Source organism: Neofelis nebulosa, chromosome 3 (genome assembly GCF_028018385.1).
Source record: "Neofelis nebulosa isolate mNeoNeb1 chromosome 3, mNeoNeb1.pri, whole genome shotgun sequence".
Classification (NCBI taxonomy): Eukaryota; Metazoa; Chordata; class Mammalia; order Carnivora; family Felidae; genus Neofelis; species Neofelis nebulosa.
Window position 1 is genome coordinate 23,716,528 of NC_080784.1, and position 17,113 is coordinate 23,733,640.

At 36.7% G+C, this 17,113-nt stretch overlaps 1 protein-coding gene across 8 annotated transcripts in view; it reads right to left on the reverse strand.

Annotated features, from left to right (window-relative positions):
* Window positions 1–17,113, reverse strand: part of TUSC3 (tumor suppressor candidate 3) — a 305,126-nt gene that overhangs the window by 107,868 nt on the left and 180,145 nt on the right. For 7 of the 8 annotated variants that reach the window (XM_058720115.1, XM_058720108.1, XM_058720113.1 and 4 more), the window contains exon 6: window positions 2,855–2,944. The exons of the other annotated variant lie outside the window; for it this stretch is intronic. In XM_058720115.1, the coding sequence (XP_058576098.1) occupies window positions 2,855–2,944 (90 nt within the window). The remainder of the gene's footprint in view (window positions 1–2,854; window positions 2,945–17,113) is intronic. 8 annotated transcript variants of the gene reach the window in all.

The following is a 17,113-nucleotide window of genomic DNA, read 5'->3' on the forward strand; positions in this document are numbered from 1 at the left end:
CTGGCAAAGTGTCATCACTGAGGTAGCTAGCTCCTAGAGGGAGGTCACTCTGCCAGTTTCAAGGACTTCTCAATGGGCTACAGGTAGTAAGGGAATTTAGTTTTTCATTTGCCTTAGTCTCCCACATTATCATGGCCAAGCACTTAAACCCCGTTCCTTTGTTCTTGGGCAGCCAGGGGTGTCCTAGGAATATCACACATATTCCACCTGGGGATGAGGCAGTGTGTCAGCCCATATTTTGCCCTCAGCTTGCCCCATACTCCCCCATCATAAGGATTATTTTGAGCTGAAGGCAACCAACAAGCAGATACAACAAAAGCATTCTGCCCTCCCCAATCTGGCTAAAAGCAGCATATACATCTACAAAGGTGTCCCTCCTCTCCCCTTACCAGGAAGGACAAAGGTAAATTTCTGGAGACAACTTTAGACCCTTATGAATGGAAGGAAGGCACCTGTGACTTAAATCTGCGTAACACATCTTACTTTTCCTGGTCACCTCCACAAAAGTGGCCTCCCCTCCACACATTTCTGTCTCTCTTTCACTAACGATGGTATTTGAGCATGTACGTTAAGTCATCTCTGTGTGTTTACAAATTTTTCCCTGAGTACCTCCTATGTATGCAGGCGGTATACATGTTAATAAATGTGTTTTTCTCTTATAATTATGTATTTTATTATAGGGATCCTAGCTAAAACCGCTGAAGTTACCACATTTCATAGGAATGTTGATTAATTTTCCATATACTTGAACAAATCGAACAATATAAAAAGCAATGCTTAATGCTTTCAACCTAAGGAATATTCTTTTAAAAGAATGTTAAAAGACAGTAATGATAAACTTAGAAGATTTCCTAAATTTACATGTTTAGGTATCATGAACATAACAGTGAGCAAATCTTTGTGTCAGGACGTTCTTTATGTAATACGAAAATATCAGTGACAAAAACCGATAGAAAGTCATGCTGTCGGGTGCTTGTATCTTACTGGTGTCATGACAAAAGTCAGACACACACAAAAATAATACAAAATAAGTAGATAACACAGCATGTTAGAAGATGATAAAGTGCTATGAAGAAAAATTAACACAGAAAAGGGAGATAGTGCGGGCACTGGGGAGAAAGAAAGGACTACACTTTCCAACAGGATGGTCAGAAAGACTTGCTTGAAAAATATTTCCAATTATTTTTCTTTAAAATAATTCAATTTGAATATTAAAAACATTCAATTCTTCTAAGTAGTGACAGACTTCAAAAACATACACGTAGCAAAACCCATGTCTAAATGACGACGGCAGCTGAGCATCCAAAGAAACTAACTCTGACTCCGTATCATTGCCATCTTTAGGAGAAATCTCAGTACGTTCACAAAAATATGAGGCCAAATTGATTATTATGTAGTATCTAACCTGGCAATTAGCAACTAGTCCTTAAAACCTGACTGGGCAGTCAAGGAACAGGCAATTGAATAAAGTGTATTATATCCTTATATTATAGAGTTACACAAAGAAGTTTAAAGAAAGTCACAATGTAGGAAGAAGAAATAAATAACTTGTTGGCTTTAATATTAAACATATTTCAAGTATTGTGAGCAGTGAAGAATAAATCTCCTAAGGTTATGTTATCATCTATACTTATAGAGAATTTATAACTATATTGCCATATGAAAATTTTATTCAGAACCACAATTTTAGAAATTAAGAATTTATTATCCTAGGTGATTGCAGTAACATGGTTATGATTTTCAAAGGCCTTATCTTTTAGGGATACTTACTACAGTATTTCTGTATGAAATGAAATGACATTGAGCACTTCTTTCAAAAGAATCCAACAGCAGGTGAAGAGAATGGAGCGGGGGACTGGATGAAACAAGGATTGGTTATGAGCTAGTAATTGTTTGGCCATGCGTATATGAGGGTTGTCATGACATTATTTTCTCAAAATCTGTATGTTTTCCAATGAAAAAGTTACAGAAAAAATTACATTTTTAAAACAGTTAATCATCACCAACCTAATAAATACTAAGCCCCAAAGATAGTTGATCTATTACAATATATCCCATTCACCAAAAAAAAAACAAAAAAAAAACAAAAAAACCCCGAAATAATCCTCCTGAAAACAATACCCTAAAAAAGGAAAGTAATAAAATAAGTAAATTCAGTAGTAGTTACTAATGTTAACTTGGCTACTGATTTCATTAACGTCACTTTTAATTTTGTAGCAAACAATTGTTAGCATTCTAATACAAGGACTACCAGAGTTCATAATGATGTTTTAATTACTCTCTTCTGAACTAAATTAAATTTACTACTGATAGGACAGTGACTACAAACTGTTCCTATTTCCTCTGCTGGCATTACATATTATTACCATAGCAATATGTAAAGTTGAAAGAGTAGGTTATGAATGTCTATTCGATATGGTAGGAACACTAATGTTTTTTTCTTTTTTAAGTTTATTTATTCACTTTGAGAGAGAGAGAGCCACAGCATGAGTAGGAGAGGGGCAGAGAGAATCCCAAGCAGGCTCTGCACCATCAGCACAGAGCCTGATGTGGGGCTTGAACTCACGAAACCGTTAGGTCATGACCTGAGCTGAAACTGAGTCGGATGCTTAACTAACTGAGCCACCCAGGTGGCCCAGTACATTAATTTTCTTAAACAGCAAAGCAGTCCTCATCCCAAGAACAATATATTGTATATATGTGTATGTATATAGCAGAGGTAGTATTAGAAGAGAAAGAACAAACTTATAATTTATAAATAAAATCCTTTCTCACTAAATAGTAAACATAATTTCTGATCCCTATATAAACAAGATTAAAGTGCAAAATTTGGATGCTTAGAACACACACTTACCACTTGTCCATTGTGTGGGTTCTTATGAGCATACGGAGGTCCACGGATATGATTCCACATCTGGCCAGAAGTCATAGCAAAGACTATACACTGAAAAACAGTGTATATGTGAGTTAAAGAATATCAGAATACTGAATTTTAAAAATATAATGGTCATGAAACTAAATTTAAAAAATCATGTATCAGTTCACCCATTGGCATGATTTTCACTTACTAACTGTGGGACTTTGGGTAAGTTATTTATTTTCTGGCTTCTCATATTTATCTATAAAATAGGCATAAAAATCATGCTAAAAATGTTAATGATTAAATTCAATAACATATATAAAGCATCTGGCATAGTGGCAATCTGATATGTCCTAACCAAAGACAGTCCAAAGCATAGGTTATTAACCACCTAGATTCATAGTTGAAGGCAATTGTATATATTATAAAATAGTGAAGATGAAGAATGTTTTTAACCCATTTAAATATACAGACCTCAACTCAGAGAAGAAGGCAGTGGAGGAGGATGACTCTAGGCTCTTCTCGTCCCATGAACATGACTAGATTAACTATCAGAGCATCCTGAATACCCCAAAAATTGACCTGAAGACTGACAGAACTCCACAACTAAAGGGAGAGAAGAGGTCATACTGAAGGAAAGAGTGAGAGCGAGCGAGCGAGAGAGAAGGGGAAGGAGGAAGAAAGGGAGGGAGGGAGGGTAAGCAAGCGTGAAAAGGGGGAAAAAACAAGGAGAATGGTTTTCCAAAGTCATTAGCTTAGAAAACAAGAGGGACTGAATTTCCTGAGTTCTTGCAACCGTGAGACCTAAAGCCTAGAGCTGTAAAGGTCAGAGGACTTGGCTGACATAGAGCTCTCCTGTTCCTGGAGAGACGGCTGGCAAACAACCTGGCTGGAGCCATTTTCCTCCATCACCCCTCAGCATAAACACACACCACCTGCTGGAAGCAGCGCAGCTCTGATACTGACTGCTTGCCTTGCTTACACCAAGCCCACACCCCTGCGCTCTGGTGGGACTGCCTTTCTCGGTCAAGCTTGCCTCAGTTCCAACGGAGCGGGCCCCCTCCCCCAGACCAGCACAAATCCCTGCTCACACCACGTCCCCCTAACAGAGAGTTCTGCAGGGCTTCAGTTCTGGTAGGGTGGCGTCCGGTCTCATTTCACCAGAGTTAAAACTTGCCGCATCTAGGCCAAGGACCAACCACTGCCCACAGCAGGCGAGGAGAGCCCCTGCAGACGACCAGCCTGAAGGCTAGAGCAGCCACAATACAACAGCAGAGTGCACGCACCACACACCAGAGACACTCCTTAAAGTGCTACATGATCTCCTCTTCATAAGGCCATTATGCTGAACAGCAGAAAACATAACGGGCTTTTCTAATACACAGATGAAGGCAGAGACTTAGACCAAAGTGCCAAGACAGAGGAATGCATCCCAAAGGAAAGGACAAGATAAGGCGACAGCCAGAGAGCTAAGCAAAACAGATATAAGTAATGTGCCTGATGGAGAATTTAAAGCAACTCACTGGGCTTAAGAAAAGAATAAAAGGCATCAGGGAGACCCTTACCATAGAGATAAAAGAGTTAAAAAAAAGAATCCCTGAGAGATGAAAAATGTGATGACCAAGATTGGAAACAGGCTTGATGCAATGAACAGCAGGCTGGAAGAAGTAGAGGAACAAATTAGTGAACTAGAAGATAAAATGATGGAAAATAAGGGTGAACAAAAGAGAGAGAGAAGAAGAATTATGGAACATGAGAACAGACTTAGGGAACTCAGTGACTCTATCCAGTGTAGTAACATTCATATTATAGGAGTCCCAGAAGAAGAGAGAGAAAGGGGGACAGAAAATTTATTTCAAGAAATAATAGCAGAAAACTTCCCTAATCTGGAGAATGAAACAGACATCCAGATTCAGGAGGCACAGAGAACTCCAATCAAACTCAATAAATGGAGGCCAATACCAAGGCATACTGTAATTAAATTTGCAAAATCTACTGGTAAAGAAAAAGTCTTAAAACAAACAAGACAAAAGAAGTCCTTAACTTACAAGGTAAGACTGCTGAAGATTTCTCAACAGAAATATGGCATGCCAGAAGGAAGTGGCATCGTATATATACTCAAAGTGCTGAGTGGGAAAAATCTACGGCCAAATATACTCCATTCAGCAAGGCTGTGATTCAGTTTAGAAGGAGAGATAAAGAGTTTCACAGACAAAAACTAAAGAAGTTCGTGATGACTAAATCAGCCCTGCAAGTAATATTAAAGGGGACTCAGAGTGGAAAGGAAACACCAAAAGTGACAGAAACAAGAGAGGGTCACAGAAATCTCCAGAAACAACAAAACAAGTATTAAGATGGCAATAAACACTTATCATTACTTTGAATGTAAATGGACTAAACACTCCAATCAAAAAATATAAGGTGTCACGATGGGTTAAAAAAACACTATAGATACACATATAGATCCATATATATGCTACCTACAAGAGAATCATTTTAGACCTAAAGACACCTACAGACTGAAAGTGAGGGTATGGAGAAACATTTATCACACAAATGGAGGTCAAAATAAAGCTAGAGTAGCAATACTTTTATCAGATAAACTATACTTTTTTTTTTTTTAACGTTTATTTATTTTTGAGACAGAGAGAGACAGAGCATGAACGGGGGAGGGGCAGAGAGAGAGGGAGACACAGAATCGGAAGCAGGCTCCAGGCTCTGAGCCATCAATCAGCCCAGAGCCCGACGCGGGGCTCGAACCCACGGACCGTGAGATCGTGACCTGAGCTGAAGTCGGACGCTCAACCGACTGAGCCACCCAGGCGCCCCAAGATAAACTATACTTTAAAACAAAGACTGTACTAGGAGACAAAGGGCACTATATCACAATAAAGGGGACAATCCAACAAGAAGATATAATAATTGTAAATACTTATGTGTTCAGCATGGGAGCACCCAAATATATAAAAGAGTAACAAACATAAAAGGAATTAATCGATAGTAAGGCAATAAAAGTAGGGGAGTTTAACACCCCCATTTAAATTAATACATCATCTAAACAGAAAATATATAAGGAACCAATGGCTTTGAATGACACACTGGACTAGATGGACATAACAGATATATTCATAACATTCCATCCTAAAACAGCAGAATACACATTCTTTTCAAGTACCAATGGGACATTCACCAGAGTAGATCACAGATTAGGTCACAAATCAGGCTTCCATAAATACAAAAAACTGAAATCATACCATGCAACTTTTCTGACCACAATGCTATGAAATCAGAAGTTCACCAAAAGAAAATATCTGGAAAGACCACAAATATATAGAAATTAAAAAACAGGCTACTAAACAATGAATGGTCAACAAGGAAATCAGAGAAGAAATTTTTAAAAAATACAAGGAAACAAATGAAGGGGGGGGGGAGACCCACAAAAGTCCAGAACCTTTGAGATGTAACAAAGTGGCCCTAAGAGGGAAATATATAGCAATATAGGCCTACCTTAAGAAGTAAGAAAAATCTCAAAGAACCTAACCTTATACCTACAGGAGTTAGGAAAAAAATATAATAAAAGAAGACTAAAGCCAGCGAAAGGAAGGAAATAATAAAGATCAGAGCAGAAATAATTATCTAGAAACTAAAAACAAAACAAAAAAACAATAGAACAGATCAATGAAACCAGGAGTTGGTTCTTTGAAAAAAAAAAAAAAAATCAGTAAAACTGGTAAACCTCCAGCCAGACTTACCAAAGAGAGAAAGGAACCAAATAAATAAAATCATAAATGACAGAGGAGAAATAACCAACACCATATAAGAGAGTATTATGAAAAACTATATGCCAACAAATTGGACAACATGGAAGAAATGGGTAAGTTCCTAGAAACATAAATGACCAAAACAAACAGGAATAAACAGAGAATTGGAACAGATCAATAACTTGCAAAGAAACTGAATCAGTAATCAAAAAATTCCCAACAAACTAATGACCGGGACCAGATGGCTTCTCAGGTGAATTCCACCATACGTTTAAAGAAGAATTAGTATCCATTCTTCTCAAACTATTCCAAAAAAATAGAAAAGAAAGGATACCTTTCAAAGTCATTCTATGAGCCTAACGTTGCCCTGATACCAAAAGCAGATAAAGACTACAGTAAAAAAGGGAACTACAGACCAATAACTCTGATGAACAGAAACACATCAATTTTTAATAAATGATAGCCAAGAGAATCCAGCAATACTTAAAAGCTCATTTATTCTCAAATCAATCAACATGATACACTACATTAATAAAAGAAATAAGAACCATATGATCATTTAGATACACAAAAAGCATTTGATAAAGTACAAATCGATTCATAATAAAAACTCTAACAAAGTAGGTTTAGCAAGAACATACCTCAACATAATAGAGTCCATATGTGAAAAACCTGCAGCTAATATTAATTTTCAATGGGGAGAAACTGAGAGCTTTTCCTCTAAGGTCAGGAAAACAGGGATGTCCACTCTCACCACTGTTATTTAACATAGTACTGGAATTCCTACCTACAACAATTAGACAACAAAAAGAAATAGAAGGCACCCAAACTGGCAAAGAAGAGGTCAAACATTCACTATTTGCAGATGACATGATACTGTACGTAGAAAACCCAAAAGATTCAACCAAAAAAAATCGCTAGAACTGATACACAAATTTGCAGAATACAAAATCAACGTACAGAAACCTGGCACATTTCTATACACCAATAATGAAGCAGCAGAAAGACATTTACAACTGCACCAAATAAGATAGAAGATAACTAGGAATAAATCTAATCAAAGAGGTGAAAGACCTGTAGCCTCTGAAAACTATGAAACACTCTTGAAAGACATCAAAGATGAAACAAAGAAACAGACATTTCATGCTCATGGACTGGATTGGAAGAACAAATATCGTTAAAGTGTCTATATTATCTCTATTATCCACAGCAATCTACACATTCAATGCAATCCCTATCAAAATACCACCAGCACTTTTCACAGAGCTAAAACAAACAATCCTAAATGTGTACGGAATCACAAAATACCCCAGATAGCCAAAGCAACTTGAAAAAGAAAAGTAAAGCTGGGAGCACCACAATTCCAGACTTCAATTTATAGTGCAAAGGTGTAGTGATCAAAACAGTATGGTACTGGTGCACAGATCAACAGAACAAAATAGAAAACCCAGAAATGAACCCACAACTGTATGGTCAATTAATCTTTAACAAAGCAGGAGAAAATATTCAACAAATGAGGTTGGAAAAGCTGGACAGCAACATACCAAAGATTCAAAGTGGACCACTTTCTTACAACATATACAAAAATAAATTCAAAATGGATTAAAGACCTAAATGTGAGACAGGAAACCATCAAAATTCAAGTGGCGAACATAGGCAGCAACCTCTTTGACAGCGGCCGCAGTAACTTCTTGCTAGATACTTCTGAGGTAAGGGAAACAAAAGCAAAAATAAACTATTGGGACTTCATCAAAATAAAAAGCTTTTGCACAGCGAAGGAAACAATCAACAAACCTAAAGGCAACTATGGAACTGGAGAAGATATTTGCAAATGACACATCTGATAAAGGGTTGGTATCCAAAATATATAAAGAACTTATCAAATGCAACACCCAAATGAATAATTAAAACATGGGCAGAGGACTTGAATAGACGTTTTTCTCAAGAAGACATACAGATGGCCAACAGACATAAGAAAAGATGTCCAGCATCACTGATCATCAGGGAAATATGAATCAAAACTACGAGTATCACCTCACACCTGTCAGAATGGCTAAAATCAACATCATCAGAAACAATAGGTATCAGCGAAGATGTGGAGAAAGGGGAACCTTGTGCACTGTTGCTGGGAATGTAAACCGGTGCAGCCACTCTGGAAAACAGTATGGCAGTATAGAGGTTCCTCCAATTTAAAAGAGAACTACCCTACAATCCAGCAATTGCACTACTAGGTATTCACCCAAAGAACACAAAAATACTAATTCAAAGGGATATATGCACCCCAATGTTTATAGTAGCATTATCTATGACAGTTAATTAATGGAAACAGCCCAAGTGTCCATCAACTGATGAATGGATAAAATGGTCTAATTTCTGTTTTAATACTGTCAAATTTATTAGTAAAGTGTAATCGCCTTAACCCAATCAAGGAATGTAATGACTGAGTCACGGGTAATGGCCCCGATAAAGCACCATCTCTCTTGACTGAACTCAGACAGGATTTTCAAAGACAGGTGGCTCCCACATCCGTTTTAAACCCAAGACTGAAAAATACTCTGCTTTTGAGACTTGATGCTGAGGGCTTTCAGCCACTGTCCATCAGCAAACAACCGGACTGTGCTTGAGAATAATGAAATTTGTACCAAAAGATATGCTTATTTTTCCATTTCTCTACAGTACCCCTTTGCTGGGACCTGGACTGGATTTTCAATTCTTGCCCAAATCAGCAATTGACTCCAGTATAAAAGCGGCTGCAGAAGCCAAATAAATTCTGCCTCATTTTTAAAAAGTATAATTGACATACAATCCCTATTAATTTCAAGTGTACATCAGAGTAGTAAAATATTTGTATACATTACGAAGTGATCCTAACTAAATCTAGTTACCATCGGTCAAGATACAAAGTCATTACAATTTTGCTTACTGTATTCCCCATGCTGTCCACTACATCCTCATGACTAACTCAATAACTGGATGTTTTGACCTCTTAATCCCCCCGATTTAGTATGCATGTCACCCGGCATCTCCCTCTGGGAACCGGTTTGTTTCCTGTATCTGCCAGTCTGTATCTGTTTTGCCTGTTCATTTGTTTTGGTTTTTAGATTCCACATATAAGCAAAATCATATGGTACTTTTCTCTCTGACTTATTCAGCATAATAGACTCTAGGCCCATCCATTTTGTCATAAATGGTGTGATTTCATTCTTTTTATGACTAATAATATTCCCTTGAATATATACACCACTTCTTTTTTATTCACATATCTATTAATGGGCATTTAGGTTACTTCCATATCTTTGCTATTTTAAAGAACGTTGTGATAAACAAAGGGATGCATATGCTGAGTAATACTCCAGTATTTATATAGACATCCCATTACATATATGTTTACATACACATATAATGTATACATCCATATTATATATACATATATTATATATACACACACATATTATATATACATAATAAACACGCATTCCAGTATATACACACACACCACATCTTCCTCATCCATTCATCTGTTTAGGCTGCTTAAATATCTTGGCTATTGTAAATAATGCCACAATGCACACACAAGTGTATATAGATCTTTGCAAGTTAGTGTTTTCTTTCTCACTGGATAAATACTCAGAAGTGTGATTGCTGAATCATCTGATATTCCTATATTTAAGTTTTGGAGGAACATCCATACTGTTTTCCATAGAGACCATACCAATTTGCATTCCCACCAGCACTATATGAGGGTTTCCTTTTCTTTGTGTCCTCATCGACACTTGTTACTTTTTGTCTTTTTGATAATAGCCAATCTGACAGGTGTGAGCTGATAGCTCATTATGGTTTTGATTTGCATTTCTTCGATTAGTGATGTTGAACATTGTTGAATGTGCTGTTGACAATCTGTATCTTTTAATTTATTGTAGTTCACAATCTATCTTCTTTGTAAAATGTCTATTCAAGTCCTCCACCCATTTTTTAATTGGATTGTTTTCTTGATATTAAATTGTGTAAGATCATCATATATTTAGGATATTAAGCCCTTATCAGGTAAATGATTAGCAAATAACTTCTCCCATTCAGTAGGTTGCCTTCTTATTTTGCTACTAGTTTCCTCTGCTGTGCAGAAAAAAGGCTGAAATCCCATTTGTTTATTTTAATTTAATTTTAATTGTTTATTTTGCTTCCCTTGCTTGAAAAGACAGATCCAAAAAATTTGCTCAGACTGATGTCCAACACCTTACTGCCTATGATTTCTTCTATGAGTTTTATGGTTTCAGATCTTACATTGAAGTTTTCAATCCATTTTGAGTTTATTTTTGTGTATGGTGTAAGAACGTCTTCCAGTTTCATTCTTTTGTGTAGCTGCCCAGTTTTCCCAGACCACTTGCTGAAGAGACTGTCTTTTCCCCACTGTACATTCTTGCCTCCTTCATACATAGATTAATTGACCATTTATGTGTGGATTATTTACTGGGCTCTGTGTTCTAGTCCACTGGTTTATGCACCTGTTTTTATGCCAATATCTTGGTTATTCATGGTCTTTTGTGATTCAATAGAAATTTTAGGATGCTTTGTTCTAGTTCTGTGGAAAATGCCATTGGTATTTTCATAGGAATTGCACTGTGTAGACTGCTTTGGGTAAGTATGGGCATCTTAGAAAAATTAATTCTTCTATTCAATAAGCACAGAATATCTTTACATTTATTTGTGTCTTCCAAAATTCCTTCATCAACGTCTTAAACAGTCCTCAGAATTACCATGTTGGTTAATTTTTATCCTAGGTATTTTATTCTCTCTAATGCAATTATAAATGGGATTTTTTTTCTTAATTTCTATTTCTGTAGCTCATTATTAGTGTATGGAAATATGACAATTTCTGTACACTAACTTTATCCTAGGACTTTACTGAATTCATTCATTAGTTCTAATAGTTTTTTGGTGGATGCTTTAAGATTTTCTGCATACAGTACTGTATCAACTCAAATGATAGTTTTATTTCTTTACTTTTATTTATCTTGGCTAATTGCTGTGGCATTTCCAATACTGCATTGAATGAAAGTGGCAAGAGTGGCATCTCTGTCTTCTTTGTCATCTTTGAGGAAAAATCTTTCATGTTTTTACTACTAAGTTTGATGTTAGCTGTGGGTTTGTCATATATAGACTTTATTATGCTGAAATATGTTCCCTTGAAACCAACTTTGCTGAGTTTTTATCATGAGAGAATGTTGCCCTTTAAAGTGCTTTTTCTGCATCTACCGAGATGACCACATGGGCTTCACCCTTTATCTTGTGAATGTGTTATAAATATCACATTAACTGTTTTGCATATGTTGAGCATCCTTGCTTCCCTGCATAATTCACACTTCCAACTGTGATGTATAACACTTTTAAATGTATTGTTGAACTTGGTTTGCTAATTTTCATAGAGGATTTTTGCATCTATATTCATGAGAGATGACCTATAGTTTCCTTTTCTTTGTAATGTCTTTGTCTGCTTTCAGTATCATGGTAATGCTGCCCTGACAGAATAAATTTGGAGGCTTTCCTTGCTCTTCAATTTTTTGGAATAATTTGAGAAGCACAGGTCCTAACTCTTCTTTAAATATTTGGGTAGAATTCACCTGTGAAGCCATCTGGTCCTCGAGTTTTGTTTTTTGAGAGTTTTAAAATTACTACTTCAATTTCATTACTTGTAATCCGTCTATTCAGATTTTTTTTTAATTTTTTTTTTATTCAGATTTTCTATTTCTTCATGATTCAGTCTTCAAAGAGTGATGGAATTTCTAGGAATTTATCCATTTCTTATAAATTGTTCAGTTTATTAGCATATGATTGTGTGTAGTAATCTCTTATGATCATTTGTACTTCTGTGGTATCAGTTACAACTTCTCTTTTATTTCTGATTTATTTGGTCAATCTCTTTTTCTTTGAGTCTAAATAAATGTTTATCAATTTTGTTGATCTTCTCAAAGACACTTTTAGTTTTTTTTTTATTTTTATGTTTTATTTATTTTGAGAGAGAGCAAGCCAGGGAGGGGCAGGAGAGAGAGATGGAGAGATCCCAAGCAGGTTCCACACTGTCCGTGGAGTCAAACACGGGGCTCAAACTCATGAAACCGTGAGATCATGACCTGAGCTGAAACCAAGAGTTGATGTTCAACCAACTGAACTACCCAGTTGCCCCTAGTTTTATTTACTTTTTAGTGTCATTGACCTTTTTTGTAGTTTTTAAATCTTTATTTCATTTAATCCACTCTGATCATCATTTCCTTCCTTCCACTAACATTGTGCTTTGTTTGCTCGTCTTTCTCAGTTCTTTTAGGTTTAAAGTTAAGAATGTTTCAGATTTTTCTTATTTCTTAAATAGGCCTGTGGTGGCATGAATTTCCCTCTTACAGTGGCTTTTGGTGCTTCCAGTAGGTTTTGGAAAGCTTTGTTTCCATTTGTCTCATGGTGTGATTTTATTTCCTCTTTGATTTCTTCATCATTTAGTGTCCAAGTGTTGTGTTTTTTTCAGTTTTCTTCTTGTAACTAACTTCTAGATATCCCATTGTGGTCAAAAATAATACCTGATGATTTCATTTTTGAATTTTATACTTCTTTTGTGGCCTAATGTGATCTGCAGACTGTTCTGTGTGTACTTGAAAAGAAAATGTATTCTGTAGTTTTTAGATGAAATATTCTGTACATGTCTATTAAGCCCTTCTGGTCTGTCAATCAAGGCCAAAGTTTCCTTATTAATTTTCTATCGAGATGACCTATCCATTGATATAGGTGGGGCATTAAAGTCCCTTAGTATATTACTGTCAATTTCTATTATGTCTGATAATATTTGCATTATACATTTCAGTGACTCTATGTTGAATATATATTTACAGTTGTTATATCCTCTTCTTGAAGTGACCCTTTTATCATTATGTAATGCCCTTCTTTGTCTTTTTTTACAGTCTTTTTTACAGTCTTTGTTTTAAAGTATATTTTGTCTGATATGAGTATTGTTACACTAGCTTTCTCTTTATTTCTATGGCATATCTTTTTCTAATCCTTCATTTTCATTCTGTGTCTTTAGATCTGAAGTGAGTCTCCTGTAGGCAGCATATAAATGGGTCTTGGTTTTTTGTTTGTTTGTTTGTTTGTTTTTATCCATTCTGTTATCCTATGTCTTTTGATTAAAGTAGTCTATTTACATTTAAAGTAATTATTGATAGGTGTGTTCTTACTGCCATTTTGTTAATAGTGTTGTGGTTGTTTCTGTAGTTCTCTGTTTCTTCTCTTGGTCACTTCCTTTATCAACTGATGGTTTCCTTCAGTGCTATGCGTTGGTTCTTTTTATTTTAGTGTATCTGTTGTAGGTTTCTGGTTACATGAGTTTCATATACATTGAGATTATATATACATATATACACACCAGTCTATTTTAAGCTGATAATTTCTTTACTCCCCTCTTCTCCATGTTTTGTTTTTGTCATCTTGACATTTTTATTTTGTGTGTCCCTTAACTAGTTGTTGTAGTTGTAATAGATCTTACTATTTTTGTCTTTTAACCTTCAACTAACTTTTTAAGTGGTTCATTTATTGTCTTGACTGTATATTTGCCTGTAGAAGTGACATTTTTCTTTCATAATATGCTCTTATTTCTGGTTATGGCCTTTTCTTTTCCACTAAAAGAAACCCTTCAACATTTTTCACATGGCTGGTTTAGTGGTGATGAGCTCCTTTACCCATTGCTTATCTAGGAAGCTCTTTTTTAATTTTTTTTTTTAATATTTATTTTTGAGATAGAGAGACAGAGCATGAGAAGGGGAGGGGCAGAGAGAGGGAGACACAGAATCCGAATCAGGCTCCAGGCTCTGAGCTGTCAGCACAGAGCCCGATGCGGGGCTCGAACTCACAAACCCTGAGACCATGACCCTAGGAAGTGCTTTATCTCTTTCAATTCTGAATGACAACCATGCTGGGTAGAGTAAGTTTTTCCCTTTCAGCACTTTAAATATATCCTGCCACTCCCACTTCTGGCCTCTAATCTGCTTTTTATTCCCTCTAGTGTATTTTTCATTTCAGCTGTTTTCTTCAGTTCTGACCGGTTCTTTTTTATATTTCTCTTTGTTGAAGTTCTAAGTTCACTCCCTCTTCTTTGATGCGCATCTTTACTAGTATTACTTTAAACTCTTTATCAGATGGATTGTACATCTCCATTTTGTTTTAGTTCTTTTTCTGAGGTTTTACCTTGTTCTTTTGTTTGAAACATACTCCTCTCACTTTGCTTGACTTTGTATCTATTTTTATGAATTATGCACAGCTATCTCTCTGAATTTTGAAGGAGGGTCTCCTGTAGGAACTTTGTAGACTGCACGTGCCTGATGGCTTTGACTGGCCAGCAGGAACAGGTGCAGAAGGGGAGTCTTGGGCTGCCCTCTGCACTGAAGCCCCCCTGGAGGGACAGCCTGAGCTGGAATGGGCATGTGCCAGGTGAAGTCCATAGGGTGCTTGGTGCCAGGGCTGCCCTGGCAGGATGACTGGTCCAAGGTTCCTTCCCTATCAAAGTCTGAGACCCTTTAGTTCTCATTACCTAAGTAGCTCTCCATGAATCAAAGAGATGATTCGTTTATTTTAGTTAGCTTTATAAATTATTTTAAATAGAAGCACTGGCCTGCATTAAGCTACTTCTGTCACCCAAAAGCAAAAGTCAAATTTTGATTTACTTGGCATATAAATATCCTGTGGTGTTGCTGGAAGTATGGCCAGACTCGCAAAAGATGAGTCCGCAAACAAAGTTAAGTGAAGATCCTCATGCTCAAGTCAGAATGAGGCCCCGACTCCAGAATGAAGGTTCTTTTTATTAGGATAATTGCTAAAGACTACGTGCATAAAGTCAGCTAAGCAAGTGTGTTAATGAGTCTAATGGTTTAGCTTTTCAAGGTTGAATTTTGAGTCAATGGTTTCTATAACAGTAGGAAGGGTCAGGTGCGAAGGAGGATCCAGCCCTGGACAAATGTTAATGGCTCTAGGTGTTCCTTACGAGCATCAGCCTCGTTCAGCTGTGTAAACATGTCCTAAGGCCTTGCACCTTCTCCAGCCCTTCCCTTTTGAAGTCTTTTCCTTTGATGCTTCTCTCCTGCATCTCCCACACTATGGTTTGTTTTCCTTTGGCTTATAATACTCACACACACTCACCCACAATACTCACAACTGTCAGAGAGGATCCTTTTGTAATATGTAAGAATATTTAATACCCCATGGAAATATAAACAGTTATCTGAGAAGGCAGATTTGACCAACTTACTAAATTGAAAGCCATCTAATTTCATATTCAGCAATAGATGAATAGCCTAAAGACCCATGTTTTGGTTGGCACTTCATCTAACAAGCCAGACTATCTGTTAGTATCAAAAGTTTTCGTCTTCTGTACTTCTTTAACATCAAAATAGCCATGAAACACAGTAACAAACTGGAGTGATCAGACACTGAAATGGAAGGAAAAAACTGAATGCAAGTATAATATAGTAAAATAAAGTATAATCAACAGTACATTCAGGTGTCCAAACTTTCATATAATATCGGAAGCCTTTTTTTTTTTTTTTTTGAGCATTGGCTGACTTCAAGCCGAAAGTGAGACTAAAGAGTAACACTCTGAGGGGCGCCTGGGTGGCTCAGTCAGTTAAGTAGCCACTCTTGATTTCAGCTCAGGTCATGATCTCACAGTTCATGGGTTCGACCCCTGTGTCGGGCTCCGCATTGACAGTGTGGACCTGCTTGGGATTCTCTCTCTCCCTCTATCTTTGCCCTTCCCCCACTAGCATCTGTGTGCGCATGCTCTCTCTCTCTCTCTCAAATAAAAATTTTAAAAAAAGCTAATGTTCTGAAACAGTAAAAAAGCTACTCAGATATTTGCTGCAGTTCAATAATCAAAGAAAACTTGGTAGTCCCTTTGGAAAGCATTTTGGATGCCACATTTTCCTGGAGAGCCAAAAAAGAAAAAAATAGTACCATCTTAGAAAACCAAGATTTTGGACACATTTTAGTCAGAGCATTTATATCCTGTTGATTCTCCTCCATCATTAGGCAAGTAAGGTGTCTAGGGGCAAGAACTATATCCTAATCTTTTTTATCTTGTCCTTTTATTTATTTATTTTTTTGCAGGGGTGGGGGACGACTATGAGCAGGGAAGGGGCAGAGAGACAGGGGGACACCTGATCTGAACTGGGCTCTGCGTTGACAGCAAAGAGCCCAATGTGGGGCTCAAACTCACAAGCTATGAGATCACAACCTGAGCAGAAGTTGGATGCTCAACTGACTGTGCCACCCAGGTGCCCCTTTGTCCTATCATTTTATATCCACATGGTTCTTCACAGTTCTTAATACATAGTAGGCTTTCAAACTCTTGTTGAATGGTCAATAAACGGCTAAACATGAATTAACAGAGAAGAGGTGAATATACTGAAACATTTATTCTAAAACTGAATGAAATGTAAATTAGTTAAGTTTCCCCAAAAAA